This window comes from Lutra lutra, chromosome 1, assembly GCF_902655055.1.
Source record: "Lutra lutra chromosome 1, mLutLut1.2, whole genome shotgun sequence".
In the NCBI taxonomy this organism is placed as follows: domain Eukaryota; kingdom Metazoa; phylum Chordata; class Mammalia; order Carnivora; family Mustelidae; genus Lutra; species Lutra lutra.
This window is the reverse complement of record NC_062278.1, coordinates 8,301,581-8,315,770: the sequence shown is the minus strand read 5'-3', so window position 1 is coordinate 8,315,770 and position 14,190 is coordinate 8,301,581. Positions and strand designations below refer to the sequence as shown.

The window sequence follows — 14,190 nt, the reverse complement described above, 5'->3', positions numbered from 1 at the left end:
GGGTGGCTCAGTGGGTTAAAGCCTCTGCCTTCGGCTCAGGTCATGATCTCAGGGTCCTGGGATTGAGCCCTGAGTCAGGCTCTCTGCTCAGCAGGGAGACTGCTTCCCCCTTTCCCTATGCCTGCCTCTCTGCCTACTTGTGATCTCTCTGTGTCAAATAAATAAATAAAATCTTTTAAAAGTAAATAAATAAAATAAATTTAAAAAATAATAAAAGGACAGTAAGTGAATTTTGAAGGCTTTAACCCACTAAAAACAAGGCATATCCGCAGGAGAAAAGCTGACACCTAAGGGTACATGGGGTGAGCCCTTTCAAAATCACCAAAACAGAAGCTCAGGCTCCACACCCCTTTTACCAATTCAAACCTGCCCTTTTGATCTGGGAGGATCAAAAGGTGTTTCCACCTGGCCTAGTAACCTGGCACATAGTAAACTATTAATAAATGTCTATTGAACTAGTGAATGAATAAAAATTTGGAGGAGAGAAAACTCCTCTCCATGGATTAACGTAATTATCATTATAGAAGTTAACGACAAAGAACAGACTGTCTACCTTACTCAAACACAGAACACGTGTATATTAAACAAAAAGTTTAAAATTCCAAATGTGTTTAAAGTCTTCGATTATAGTTATTAATATTGGTGGGAGCTTCAATTACATACACATATGCATTCTATGCATCTGATTCTAAGTATATGAAGTAAGGAGACGACAAAGACAGAAGATTCATTTCTGTAAAGTCACTTCAGTCCAGGTAGACTGACAAGGTAGCTAGCCCACAAATCATTAGCCCCACCATATTTTATAGCTGAAATCAACAGTAGCTAATCATTAGTCAAATTTTCCGATCGTGGGCCTTAACCATCAGAGCTGAAACCCAACAACCACTAACCACTTCTTCATTCACTGAAGTGAAGTCACTGAGTGACTATTCTAGGGCAAGCTGGAAGCTAAGTTAAAAAGACCCAATTCCTAGGGAGGAAAGGATAAAAACTGGAAATATGAAGGGTGATTCAAAGTGGATGGAGGGGAGGGGCGCCTGGGTGGCTCAGTGGGTTAAGCCTCTGCTTAAGTCTCAGGTCATGATCTCAGGGTCCTGGGATCATGCATTGGGCTCTCTGCTCAGCAGGAAGCCTGCTTCCCCCTCTTTCTGCCTGCCTCTCTGTCTCCTTGTGATCTGTCAAATAAATAAATAAAATCTTTTAAAATAATAATAAATAAATAAAGTGGACGAGGGCACAGCGCAGGCCTGTCCCATCTGGTGTGAAGCATGGGAACATCCCCTTGAGACAATGATACCTGAACATAACTCTAGGGTGAAGCAAGGTTAACTTCAAAAAGCAGAAGCACATCAGGTCACAGAATCCCTGAAAACCCAAGGCTAGCTTGGCAGGGGTGCCCCCACGGTAGGCTGGAGCAGTAGGAAAAAAGCTGAAAAGCAGTTACGGTAGATAATAGATCAGGAAAGTCATGGAAGTCTTCCAAAAGTAAAACTTCTTCCAAGAAAATTAAAAATATTTACATCTCAACATTTTTGAATGTTCAAAAAGTTTACTCTAATTTTTTTTTAAGATTTTATTTATTTGACGGAGAATGAACAAGCAGGGGGAGCAGCAGAGGGACAGGGAGAAGCAGGCTCCCCACTGAGCAGGGAGCCCAATGGAGGTCTCCATCGCAGGACCCCGGGATCATGACCTGAGCAGCAGACAGACCCTTAACGGACTGAGCCACCCACGCACCCCTCTAATTGAAATCTTTTTAAGATTTTATTTATTTATTTGACAGAGAGAGATCACAAGTAGACAGAGAGGCAGGCAGAGAGAGAGAGAGAGAGAGAAGCAGGCTCCCTGCTGAGCAGAGTGCCCGATGCGGGACTCGATCCCAGGACCCTGAGATCATGACCTGAGCCGAAGGCAGCGGCTCAATCCCCTGAGCCACCCAGGCGCCCCTCTAATTGAAATCTTAAAGGTTATTTTTTTTAAGTACATGAATCCACTGCAATAGAAAAACGCACCTTTCAATCTTTCCTTAGATTGCTATCCCTCTCAATCTTGGTTCCTTGAGAGAATTAGGCCCTAATTAATGAACAGGGCCGTCGAGCGGAACGAGCGTCTCCTGACTCGCATCTAAGTGGTCCTAGCTCTGCACTCTCAGAACGGAGACAACAGTTACTCATTTTCGGTGGGTTATGGTATACCAACAAGGAAGGGTATCTGATGAGCTAGTAGCACCACAGAACTCCATACTTAGGCATACAACAAAGTATTCAAACCTGAGATGAGATTTTAATTCCCACGCGGGTGCTATGGTTTCGCACACTTAGAAAATCTTACTTTAACGCTAACCGACTTTCCGGAGGGAAGAGGAAAGAGAAACCGATTAAAAGCAAATACTTCTAAGTGTTCATGAAAACAGTTATGTCAGCGGAAATCCGCGCAGACCGCACTGGGAGGTCCAGTCCCCCTCCAACAGCTGAGTGGACAGAACCGCGGTCCCCTTTACAGAAAGGGAACGGTTCTGCACAGACTGGACGACCGGCAGGTGAGCGGCTGCACCTGGCAGCTGTCAGGCTCAGCACCGGGTCAAAAACAAGGTCTGTGCGCAACCGAAGTCATACAGACGCGGAGACCATCCTTGGGGCGCCCTGGTGGGTAAAACTCGCGACCGACAGGGCCATTTTTGTGCCCTCAGAGATATCGCAAAGAGACTGAGGATCTGCGGTCTTTCCGTGAAGTCAGGCTCAACCCGACCGCAGCCCGCAGGGGGGAGGCCGTCGGAAGCGCACTCCAGGTGGCCAGAGCTGATCGCCAGATTTGCAAGGCAGGAGCCAGGCCTTCCCATACCCTCGACCCGGCACGCCGGGGACAGGGGACGTGTCGCCGGTCGCAGCAGTTCCGGACCTCTGGTCCCCCGTCCGGGCTCCCGAGGATATCGCACGCAGAGGTGCCCCCAAGCCCGCCCTCGGGACCCCAAGCCCGCGACCTCCCGACTCGCAGAGACCCGGCGCAGCGCGGGGCGGGCCGGCGCTTCCGGCAGCCTGAGCCCCGAGGCCGCGCCTCCCTCCGGCCCCGCCCCCCGCGCGCCCCCGGCCCCGCCCGCACCCCGCCAGCCCCGCGCCCGCCCACCTGGCTCTCGCCGACGCAGAAGACGCGGCCGCCGCGGCTCAGGCACACGCGGGCGTCCCGGGGCCGCGCGGCCGCGCCGCAGAAGGTGAAGGAGCAGCGCGAGGCGCGCAGCCGCTGCACCGTGGCGCGCACGAGCGCGGCCGGTCGGCGCCCCCAGCGCGCCCACAGGTACAGGTAGCACAGCGTGATGAGCATGACCGGCCGGCCGGCGGCGGCGGGGCGCGACCCCGCACGCTCGCACCTCGGGCGCTCCCCTCCCGCCCGGCCCCGCCCCACGCCCGCCCTGCGCGGGCCGGAAGAGGCCGCGCCATAGGGGTGAGGCCGCGCGGGCTGGGGAAGGCCGGCGCGGGCGGGAGCGGGGGTGGGGGGTGAGTACGGAGGGAGGAGCGAGGCCTCGCTGGTGGGGGAGGGGCGGGGGAGGATGGAGGGAGGAGGGAGGCTTCGCTGGGGGCTGGCCAGGATGTTGGGAGGCCTCGCAGGGGCTTGGGTGGGTGAGGATGGAGGGAGGCTGCGCTGGGAGGAGGGAGGCCGCGCTGGGGGCAGCGGTGCGGTTGGAGGGAGAAGGGAGGGAGACCGCGCTTGCGGAGGGGGGCAGGAGCAGGGAGGGAGGAGGAAGGCCTTGCTTGGGGATGTTGAGGCTTGGAGGGAGGCTGAGCAGGGGCTGAGGGTGTGAGGATGGAGGGAGTCTGGGGGGCGCTAAGGTGGGGAACCGTGAGCTTGGGTGCTCCCGCACCCCGACACTGGTGGGGGAGGGTGTGATGGAGGGAGAAAGGAGGCATAGGGGAAGAGGCGGCTGATAAGTTTGAGGAAGGACCAGGGGATTAGGCCCATTTGGCTGGTTTAAGCCAAAGTCCAGCTTCCCTTTCTTGGAGAGTTGGGAGGCAGAATGAAGAAGGGCCTGTGGGTATGTGTACATTAACTAGTAGTACCATATGGGATTCAGCTAACACACGGCCTCTACGCTGTACAGCTGGGAAAATAAGGTGAGACTGGGTTTAATATATTATTCTAAGCCTTCTTGCAAAAAGGATTTTACAATAAATTACATAAATTCACAGTACAATTATATATATATATATATATATATATATATATGACTCTAAATATTTTAAAATAAGGACTGAAAATAAGTTGAAGATAGACCAGCACTAAAAAGACTGCCTGGTATTCATGTATATGTGAGTTACCAATGTGTGAGCATCCTAAAACCAGAAGAAGAAGGGAAACTCATCAATTATGATTCAAGGTTCTTGTCCCCTAAGAGAAGCATAATTATTGTTGATGGTGACAGAGATCTCTCCCATGGAACCTCATTTGTTTTATTTTTTTTATTTATTTATTTTTTAAAGATAGGCTTATTTTGGGGGCGCCTGGGTGGCTCAGTGGGTTAAAGCCTCTGCTTTCGGCCCAGGTCATGATCCCAGCGTCCTGGGATCGAGCCCCGCATCAGGCTCTCTGCTCAGCAGGGAGCCTGCTTCCCCCCTCTCTCTCTCTCTGCCTGCCTCTCTGTCTACTTGTGATTTCTCTCTGTCAAATAAATAAATAAAAATCTTTAAAAAAAAATAAGCCTGTCTTTTTTTTTTTTAAGATTTTTATTTATTTAATTGACAGAGATCACAAGTAGGCAGAGAGGCAGGCAGAGAGGAGGGGAAGCAGGCTCCCTGCTGAGCAGAGAGCCCGATGTGAGGCTCGATCCCAGGACCCTGGGATCATGACCTGAGCCAAAGGCAGAGGTTTTAACCCACTGAGCCACCCAGGCGCCCCCCTCATTTGTTTTAAAAGGCAGTTTGCGGGGTACCTGGGTAGCTCAGTCGGTTAAGCATCAACTCTTGATTTCTGCATAGGTCATGATCTCAGGGTCGTGGGATTGAGCCCCCTGTCAGGGTCCACATGCAGCAGAGAGTCTGCTTGAGATCGTCTCTCTCTCTCTCTCTCTCCCCTTCTCCTTCTCCCTCCCCCCTCTCCCCACCCCTGCTACTTCCCCATCAGCTCATGTGTGCACTCTAATAAATAAATATTTTTTTAATGCTCGCTTCGGCAGCACATATAATAAATATATTTTTTTAAATAACAAAAGGCAGTTTGCAAAAAATCAGTGTCCCCAGCAACTCTGAAATGTAGCAAAGATTTTCCCTGTGCTGCTTCCTACTCTGGCCTTTGCTATAAGTAGAAGGTCTAATGCAGTAGCAGTCAGGGACACCAATCCCAGGTCTTACTTAATCCAACGATAGACGTTTGAAGTGCCCTGACCATTTATTCATCTGCTTTAAATCAGTGGTCCAGAAAACCCACTTCCAGAACTTCAGATTTACACTCAGGTGACAGAGGAACTTTTTCTCAGTGTATACAGCAGTAATAGATTTTAAAAGAGAGAGCGAATCGGAAAAGAAAGAACCAGCCTCAAAAACAAGGTAAGCATCACAGTGGACCAGAAATAGAAGGACAGTAAGTGATGGGCAGGGCTGAAGCCGTATCCTCCTCTTCCCTGCAGGACAGTGGCAGTTGGAAAGGGAGTTCCCGCATGGTCACAAGGCCTAAAATTGTGTCATTGGGTCCCTGGAGGAAGGAAGGAATGAGTCCTCCTGAAGAAGGCCTTAGCCGTTCCAGGATAACACAGGCCTAACAAGTTAGGAATAAGAAAATGAAAAAGCTTTACAAAGTGATAAACCCTGAGGTTTTACCAGGCAAACCCTTCAGATAGCCTTCTTAGAATTAGCTGAATTATGATTCTAAGGACACACCCCCTCCACTCCAGCTAGGTATGAATAGGTCATCTCCTCTACCTGAAGGTCATCTCTAGTTCTTCCAAGTTCCTTAAGAGCTTTGCAATCCCACCTTCCCAGATACCGTAACTCCATCAAGCCAGAATAGGAACTTTCCAGGTTAGCCCTTAGATGCTTCAGGATGTCATGGCCTCAGAAGACATCATGGGGAAGGGTAGGGGTCAATTCTGTGCACAGCTCTGGGTTATAAAGAATGGGGACCATGGTGGGTCTGAGAAGTTGGTGAACTGAGAAGTCGGTGAGGTCCTTTCTTGACCCTTGGACTGAGGAGCCCTGTTACCATTCAGACCCAGGAAGGAGCACAGGAAGGCAGAGGAGTAAGAGAAGTTAAACAGGCACATGGCGCTCTGTTTATGATCCCACCTAAAATAAGGATAACAGCTCAAGGATGGAGCTTATCATTCCTGGATAGCAAAGGAAAAGGGAAAGGATGCAAAAATAAGACATCAGGGGATCTCAACTGTGTGCATACCTGATTCACCCCTTATAGTCCCTCGCCACTCAAAGTGTGGTCCCTGCACCAGCAGCACTGGCATCACCCGGGAGCTCACAAGAAATGCAGAACCCGGGAGTGCCTGGGTGGCTCAGTGGGTTAAAGCCCCTGCCTTCGGCTCAGGTCATGATCTCAGGGTCCTGGGATTGTGTCCCACATCGGGCTCTCTGCTTGGCAAGGGAGCCTGCTTCCTCCTCTCTCTCTCTGCCTGCTTCTCTGCCTACTTGTGATCTCCGTCTGTCAAATAAATAAATGAAATCTTTAAAAAAAAAAAAATTATAAAAAAAAGAAATGCAGAACCCCGGGCTCCACCCCAGACCCACTGAGTCAGAATCTGCCCTTCCACAAAATCCCCCAGGTGATTCACAAACACCTTTTGTGAAAGGTGAAATTTTGTGAAATTAAAATTTCAGCAGCACTGTTGAAACCTGCCTCTGTCTCTCCCTAGATTTGGGTTGCTCTGGACTCTCCACTAGACTATTCCAAACTGGTGTGGAGAACAGACTAGGAAAAGACCACAGACAAGGGATTCAGAAGCAAGACTGTCCTTCACCAGAACGTCACTGCAGAAAGGAATTGTGGCACTCACCTGCCAACAACCAACTCAGTAACCCGTCACCATGCCTGGCTTCCTACAGGAAAAGCCGACTCCAAGTCTCCTGTCTGCCCCGAGGAGGCATGCCCTGGAAATGACGGTTTGGGGATAAGGCAGGGTGTTAACCAAGAGTATCCCTCACCCAGAGGAGCTGTCCTCCCCGCCCCCAGCCTCCATTAAATAGATCAACTGTTCCTCCCCAGGGGAAGCCTGTCTTGCTGACAGTGGCTCTGTCTGCTCCCGGAAAGCACCCTGAACCCAAATGGTCAGAGCTGAATAGGACAGTTTGCCAAGGGATCCCAGACTAGCTGGAAGAATTTGTAGATGCTGAATTTTAAATAGGTCTCACTGTAAACAGCTCACATTTAGCAATGGAATTAGGGTCTCCACTTTATGTAGAAGAATTTATTCCCTCCACATCAGTGTTGGAGAGCTAAAAAAATTATATGCAGAGATCCCAGGGTCTCAAGAATGACCCATCTGTTTGAAAAAATATCCTCCATAAAAATGATTTAAATACACATTTAATTGAAATCATGAGGTTTCTGTTGGTAAAAGCTGTAACTTGAAGAGCTTTTCTTTGACTACTTGAACGTCTATGGTAATGTGTGTTTATGAGCCAGAAAGTGTCAGGGAAACGATCCATATGTGCGGTTGACCGTTAAGTAAATTAAACTGTTTTAAACCAATAATCCTTTCCATTATTGTTTTAAACCCAAAAAGAAAAATTCAGTTTGGATTGATAGAAACGAGCTACGGGCAAAAGAATAAATTAGAGCCTTGGGCTGTGATCAGGGAGGGCCTCAAAGGGGGGAAAAATTGTCATTTTAAATCTTGCTGATTAGGAAATTCCAGGCCCCATGGAGGTAGGAATCAAACCAACCACCATCTCACCTTGGTCAAAGTTCAATTTTGGAATCCCAATTTTTAAAAACATTTGTTCCAGATAGGAAAATTTTGTATTAAATGCCTTGTAAAAAATAAATTATTCCTTACATAATTAAGGAAGCTGAGAATGTATAATTTTTTTAAGATTTTTATTTATTTATTTGACAGAGAGAGATCACAAGTAGGCAGAGAGGCAGGCAGAGAGAGAGGGGGAAGCAGACTCCCCGCTCAGCAGAGAGCCCGATGCGGGGCTCGATCCCAGGACCCTGAGATCATGACTTGAGCCGAAGGCAGAGGCTTTAACCCACTGAGCCACCCAGGCGCCCTGAGAATGTATAATTTTAATTGCATTTTATTTTTATAAACTTTGGTTATTTTTCTAATAATGCTTTTGGAAGTTTTATATTTATCAGAACGACTCTAAGTTCTACACAGTCTGTAATTAGGGGCGCCTGGATGGCTCAGTGGGTTAAGCATTTAACTTCTGCTCAGGTCATGATCTCAGGGTCCTGGGACGGAGCCCTGCCTGCCTGTGGAGCTCAGAGGAGTCCGCTTCTCCCTCTCCTGCTGCCCCACACCTCATGCGTGTGCACACTCCCTCTCTCAAATAATAGATAAAATCTTTTTTAAAAAAATACAGATAATAGGGGCACCTGGCTGGCTTAGCCAAAAGACACTTGATTTTAGGGTTGTGAGTTTGAGCCCCAGGTTGGGTATGGAGGTTATTTAAAAAAATAAAATGTCTTGGGGCACCTGGGTGGCTCAGTGGATTGGGGCCTCTGCCTTCGGCTCAGGTCACGATCCCAGCGTCCTGGGATCCAGCCCCGCATTGGGCCCTTTGCTCGGCGGGGAGCCTGCTTCCTCCTCTCTCTCTCTCTCTGCCTGCCTCTCTGCCTACTTGTAATCTCTGTCTGTCAAATAAATAAATAAAATCTTAAAAAAAAATAAATAAATAAATAAAAATAAAATGTCTATATATATACAGATAAAAAAGACAAGATGTGAGTTGTGACCCAAGAGTTAAAGGATGCTTTCACATAAAACCTTAAGAGCCTATATTTGATGTGTCATTATTTCTTAATTATATATATGCCAAAATACTAGCTATCTCCCTGCAGCAAAAATAAACATATCAACTGGTAGTAAGTAGGTCAAGATAAATGCTAACTGGGAAAACCATTTGAATTTATTCATTATAAATCTTGGTATAATAATATGTAACATATTGGTAAGAGAATGTTACATATATTTTAAAAGAACTAAGTTTTAAGATAGGATTTATTTATCAACTACAAAATGTATTGATTCTAATATTATCAGTAATTCAGTAATAGGCAGAACCAGTTAGTTTTTCTAGAGATCACACACACGTGTATCTTACAATTATATTTTAAGTGACAGTACATGGACACAGTGAAGAGGAAATGAAACACAGTCTACAACACTGTTGTAGACTGAGCTGATTTCAAAGTGGAATGGCGAGGGGGCCTCCCTCCCCACTCCTTCACCATCTGGAGGGGGCTGGGGACCACCTGCTAAATTCCACTGCCTTATAAGAACTTGAAAGTGTCAACTATTAGAATACCATCACCCTTAAGCTGAAAGCAGGATGAAAACAGTGGAACCAAACTCTCCATCAGGTGAATATGTAAGGAGCCACACCAAACCAGAGGTTATGAATTACTGGGATGCCTGGCTGGCTCAGTCAGTCGAGCTTGTGACTTTTGGTCTTGGGGCTGTGAGTTCGATTCCTCATTCCGGAAAGGAGGTAAGCTTCCAAGAAAAATAGGGTCATGTCAGAAGGATACAGGAGCCAACCCAAAGGGCCCCCCACTAACCAGGCATTAAATTTATGAAGAGCCATGAGATCATGATGATCCACAATAAAAGTTTTAAGTATTCTAAAAGACGTAGAACATAGTCAGCACTGCTCATTTTTATTATGTTTGTGTTACTGACTTCTTTATCCTATTGATGAAATTAGTAAACTGTACATTCTCCCTTTAGAAGGCTGTTTCTGGGGGCGCCTGGGTGGCTCAGTGGGTTAAGCCGCTGCCTTCGGCTCAGGTCATGATCCCAGGTCCTGGGTTCGAGCCCCACATCGGGCTTTCTGCTCAGCGGGGAGCCTGCTTCCTCCTCTCTCTCTGCCTGCCTCTCTGCCTACTTGTGATTTCTCTCTGTCAAATAAATAAATAAAATCTTTAAAAAAAAAAAAAAAAACTTTAGAAGGCTGTTTCTGAGCCAAGGGAGAATCATCCATACAAAGACCTCGGAAGCTGTGATACCAAAGCAGAGAGAGCCAGAATGCAGCTGCATCTCGTTTTAAGGCTCCAGAAGAGTGGGTGGCTCAGTGGGTTAAGACTCTGCCTTCGGCCTCAGGTCGTGATCTCAGGGTCCTGGAATCAAGTCCCGAGTAGGGCTCTCTGCTCAGCGGGGAGCCTGCTTCCCCCCTTCCCCTTCTCTCTCTCTCTGCCTCTCTGCCTATTTGTGATCTCTCTCTGTCAAATAAATAAATAAAATCTTTAAAAAAAATAAAAAATAAAATAAAATTTAAAAAAATAAAAATAAAATTATTTCAAAATAAAAAGTCATAAGAATTAACAGATGACCTTCTACCGAATTTCTTTGGCATTTTTCTCCCCTAGCCACATACGGCCTTCAGCACATCATATCTCTCTGCATGCCAGTTTTCAACTATTTTAAAAAAGAAGGAGTGACATAAACCAGATCATCTCCAAGCTGTAACGTTTTGGGATCCTGGGGTGCTTGGGTGGCTCAGTCGTTGGGCATCTGCCTTCAGCCCAGGTCATGATCCCCGGGTCCTGGGATCAACACTGCCCTCCTCCCCTCTCCGCATCTGGCTTCCTGCTCTGTGGGAAGCCTGCTTCTCCCTCTCCCACTCCCCCTGCTTGTGTTCCCTCTCTCACTGTGTCTCTCTGTCAAATAAATAAAATCTTCAAAAAAATAAAAATTAAGTTCTGGGATCCTAACATATTTATGACACGATTCTCTTTACAAAGAACTGATTTGCAGTCTTGTTCACGTTCACAACCCTGGCGTTTAGCACTGTGCCAGCACGTGGTGGGTGCTCAATAAAGTTTTTGAAACTAAACTGGCTCATACCTCCATTTGTAAGATGAGGTAGAACTGTTAACTCTTTTGCCTAGTTGGCCACTAGAGAGCGAAATGCTCACAGAATTTTCTCCACTGAACGCAAATTCATCTTCCTCCAACAGAGGGGAGTGGACCTTCAGGTCCCATGCATGTAAAAATCCATCCCGGGTTGGGGGAAGGGAGTCACCATCCATGCGTAGTTTTCTATCCATCAGAGAGAAACTCTCGTTAGGGTGATTAGTACCATAAGCTTCTAGAAGATTAGGCAAACACGCACGGCACTCAGCAGGCTCAAAAGTCTAAACCACCTCAATAGATCAGAAGCTGAACTGCAAAACCGTGGGCCCCCCCACCTCAAGTACTTGTCTTCCTATTTCCTGAACAAAACGGGCTGCACTTTGAAAGGCTGGTTAAAGAGCTCACGTGAATGACTGTAAATTGACTAAAACCTTTACAACCAGAATGAAGACAGCCTCAGCATCGCATCCTCTCAGCAGCCCAGAGCTGACTGAGCCTGTATGAGCTGGAGTTTGCAAGGCAAAGCAGCAGAGACCTCCATCTGGAGTCAGGCATCCTGGGTTCAAATAGTGCCCCACAACCCCTGGCTCTCCCCATGGGCACAGACACAACACATACAGTGACCATGTGACCGCGGGCAGGTGCCTTTGTTCCCACAGTGGTCCTGGAGGATAACAGCATCCACATGATGCTGCCTGAGGTTCAAGAAGGTGGCGGGCACACAGGGCCGAGTAGTGACTGATCTGATCCGGGAATGGCTCGCTTGGATGAGTCAAAAGCAAGGGAGTAGAACAGCAAGACGCTTTAGTTTCATCTTCCTAACTCTTAGAGGTGAATATCATAACCTCCTTCTAACAGCACAGGAAAAGGGCTATGGTCTACCCAAAGCAGAGCTCCCTTCAAGTAGATCAAGTGTCTTTCTCAAGCATGGAAAAGGGTGTCCCCAAATGTTCCTGAGCTGGCTCGTCACAGTGCCTCATGTCCCTACCATCTGACCCTCTCCCTGAGCTGCTGTTATTTCATGTCCCAACAGAATGAGATTTAAATTGAAGTCAGGGTCAAATTCTGGACTGTGGCTGCTGTCAGTGTCTACATCAATTTAGAAAATTCAGAGTAGACATCCTCCCCCCGCCCCCCAGTGTGTAGGAAGGAAGACAGAAACATTGTGATCTAAGTTGCTGCCTCATGATTTGATGAGTAAAATCCCGGACAGAGCCTGAGCCCTGAGAAAGGGACAAGCAGAGGGGCATCAAGGGAAACCGGGAGAGGGACAGAACTGAGGGTCAAAAACTTCAGGGGTCATTCGGCAGAGCGCCCTAGGAATGTTACCCAGCAAAGCACAGATGAAGATAATTTATCAAAAGGCAAACTCAGCCTAAAATTACAGCCACTTCGGTAACACCCAGCACCCATGGGTCCTCCCCCTGTGGCTGTAAGGGGCAGATGAGTCACATAATAACTGAATTTTCTCTTCTCCCTCAGCCAACCTAGATATTTTCTCCTAGGAACTGAGATTCAGGGAAAGTGAATCCCTGCTTTAAAAAATAATACTAATAAATAAAAATCACACCTGTTACCAGTTTTTTTACTGGAAATTTCATGAGTCTGGCAAGCAAAGCCTGGTGGAAAGAACCAGTGGGAGAATGGGAGCATTACACACAGACATGTAGCGGCTTAACGTTCCCAGGCCAGCGCAGCTTTGCTTTCCTGTTTTCACTGAACTGTGTTTTTACAGACATACCAGCATCAAGACTCCAGGAAGGGCTCCAGAAAAGCTGCCATGCCCCCTTGTTGGTGTCCGCTGTTTTGCGGGTCACCTTGTGATTCTTTTTTTTTTTTTTTAAAGATTTTATTTATTTATTTGACAGAGAGAGATCACAAGTAGACGGAGAGGCAGGCAGAGAGAGAGAGAGAGAGGGAAGCAGGCTTCCTGCTGAGCAGAGAGCCCGCTGTGGGACTCGATCCCAGGACCCTGAGATCATGACCTGAGCCGAAGGCAGCAGCTCAACCCACTGAGCCACCCAGGCGCCCTCACCTTGTGATTCTTTAAAATGCATTTCTTAAATGCTATATTCCTGGTGAACATAGCTAATGCATAGAGTGGTCAAATCTGAGTTCAGGTACTGATCTCAGGGTCTCGATCTATGGTTGTGATGGGTTCCTTGCTGGGCATGGAGCCTACTAAAAACAACAAAACAAAAAAAACCCAACAACAACAACAACAAAAAAACTAAACCTATAATATAGATAAAAAATGAACTAAATAAAATGAATTTATGCTAATCCCGCTTCTTAGCGTCAGAAGCATGGCAGGCAGTTTACAGTAAAATAACAGTAAATGTGGTGGATTAGAAGGAGAAATTCACTGTGCAAAGGCAAGCAGCAACTCTGTAACCACAGGGCTAGTTCGTACTGGGTTTATCAAGCGCTTGTAAATCCCTAAATAGACTAAGGGCCGTTTCCCAGAGAAGCCAGGAGCAGATGACGCAGCTGAATGGGAACTGCTTTATACAGCCCGCTTTGGACAAGATTTCAACACTGCAAAGATGATTGCATCCAGCACACCCCCCTCCCCTGGGTCAGGAGTCCTGATTAAGAAAAGCAAAACCAGAGGAGCAGGAGGTGATCAAACCCTTCCCGTCTATAAATAACTCCCCTAGGGGAGTAACAGCAGGATCCAAGGCAGGAAACCCGAGCTGGAAGAATCTGGCCATTTCTTGGAGAACCCCTAGAGGAGCGTACGCCCAGGGCCCCGTGGAGGGGACCCGGGCACTCAGCCTGGCCAGACCCAGCACTGCCATCTGCGTGGCACATACCTGTTGCCGGAGCCCGTAGGGCCAACCCCCCAGGTCGGGCCCTGCACCTGCACCCGCGCCGCACGACTGGGTGGCCGGCCGCTGCAGAAACGCACTGTTAGGTGTACCCAGGACAGAGCAGGTGGCAGCGGGGTAGGGGGCGGGGGGGGGGGGGCATCGGAAATACACAGTGGGAAAGGCCAGGTCGGAAAACCCCTCGGTGGGGCCCCACTGCTGAGAGCAACCCCAAATCCTGTGTTGGCCCCGCTGGCCACACTGGCGTGGACCTCTGACTCAGCCTGGGCACCCTTCTCCCCGCCCTTCTCTCCGCCCTCCTCCACTAGGCCGCCCAGAGCATGGCCTGGCCTGCCCCCAGCG

General features: G+C 48.1%; 1 protein-coding gene across 5 annotated transcripts in view; it reads right to left on the bottom strand.

Annotated features, from left to right (window-relative positions):
* Positions 1 to 13,966, bottom strand: part of HLCS (holocarboxylase synthetase) — a 219,828-nt gene extending 205,862 nt beyond the window's left edge. For 2 of the 5 annotated variants that reach the window (XM_047720011.1, XM_047720016.1), the window contains exons 1-2: positions 13,834 to 13,966; positions 6,992 to 7,085 (exon numbers count right to left, since the gene is read on the bottom strand). Coding sequence is in view for 2 of the 5 variants with exons in the window: in XM_047720009.1 (XP_047575965.1) it covers positions 3,127 to 3,321 (195 nt within the window). In the remaining 3 variants the exon portion in view is untranslated. Of the gene's footprint in view, positions 1 to 3,126; positions 3,405 to 6,991; positions 7,259 to 13,833 lie in introns of those variants that run through there. The other 3 variants (XM_047720009.1, XM_047720010.1, XM_047720012.1) reach the window with 2 other exon arrangements.
* Positions 13,967 to 14,190: the final 224 nt, after the last annotated feature.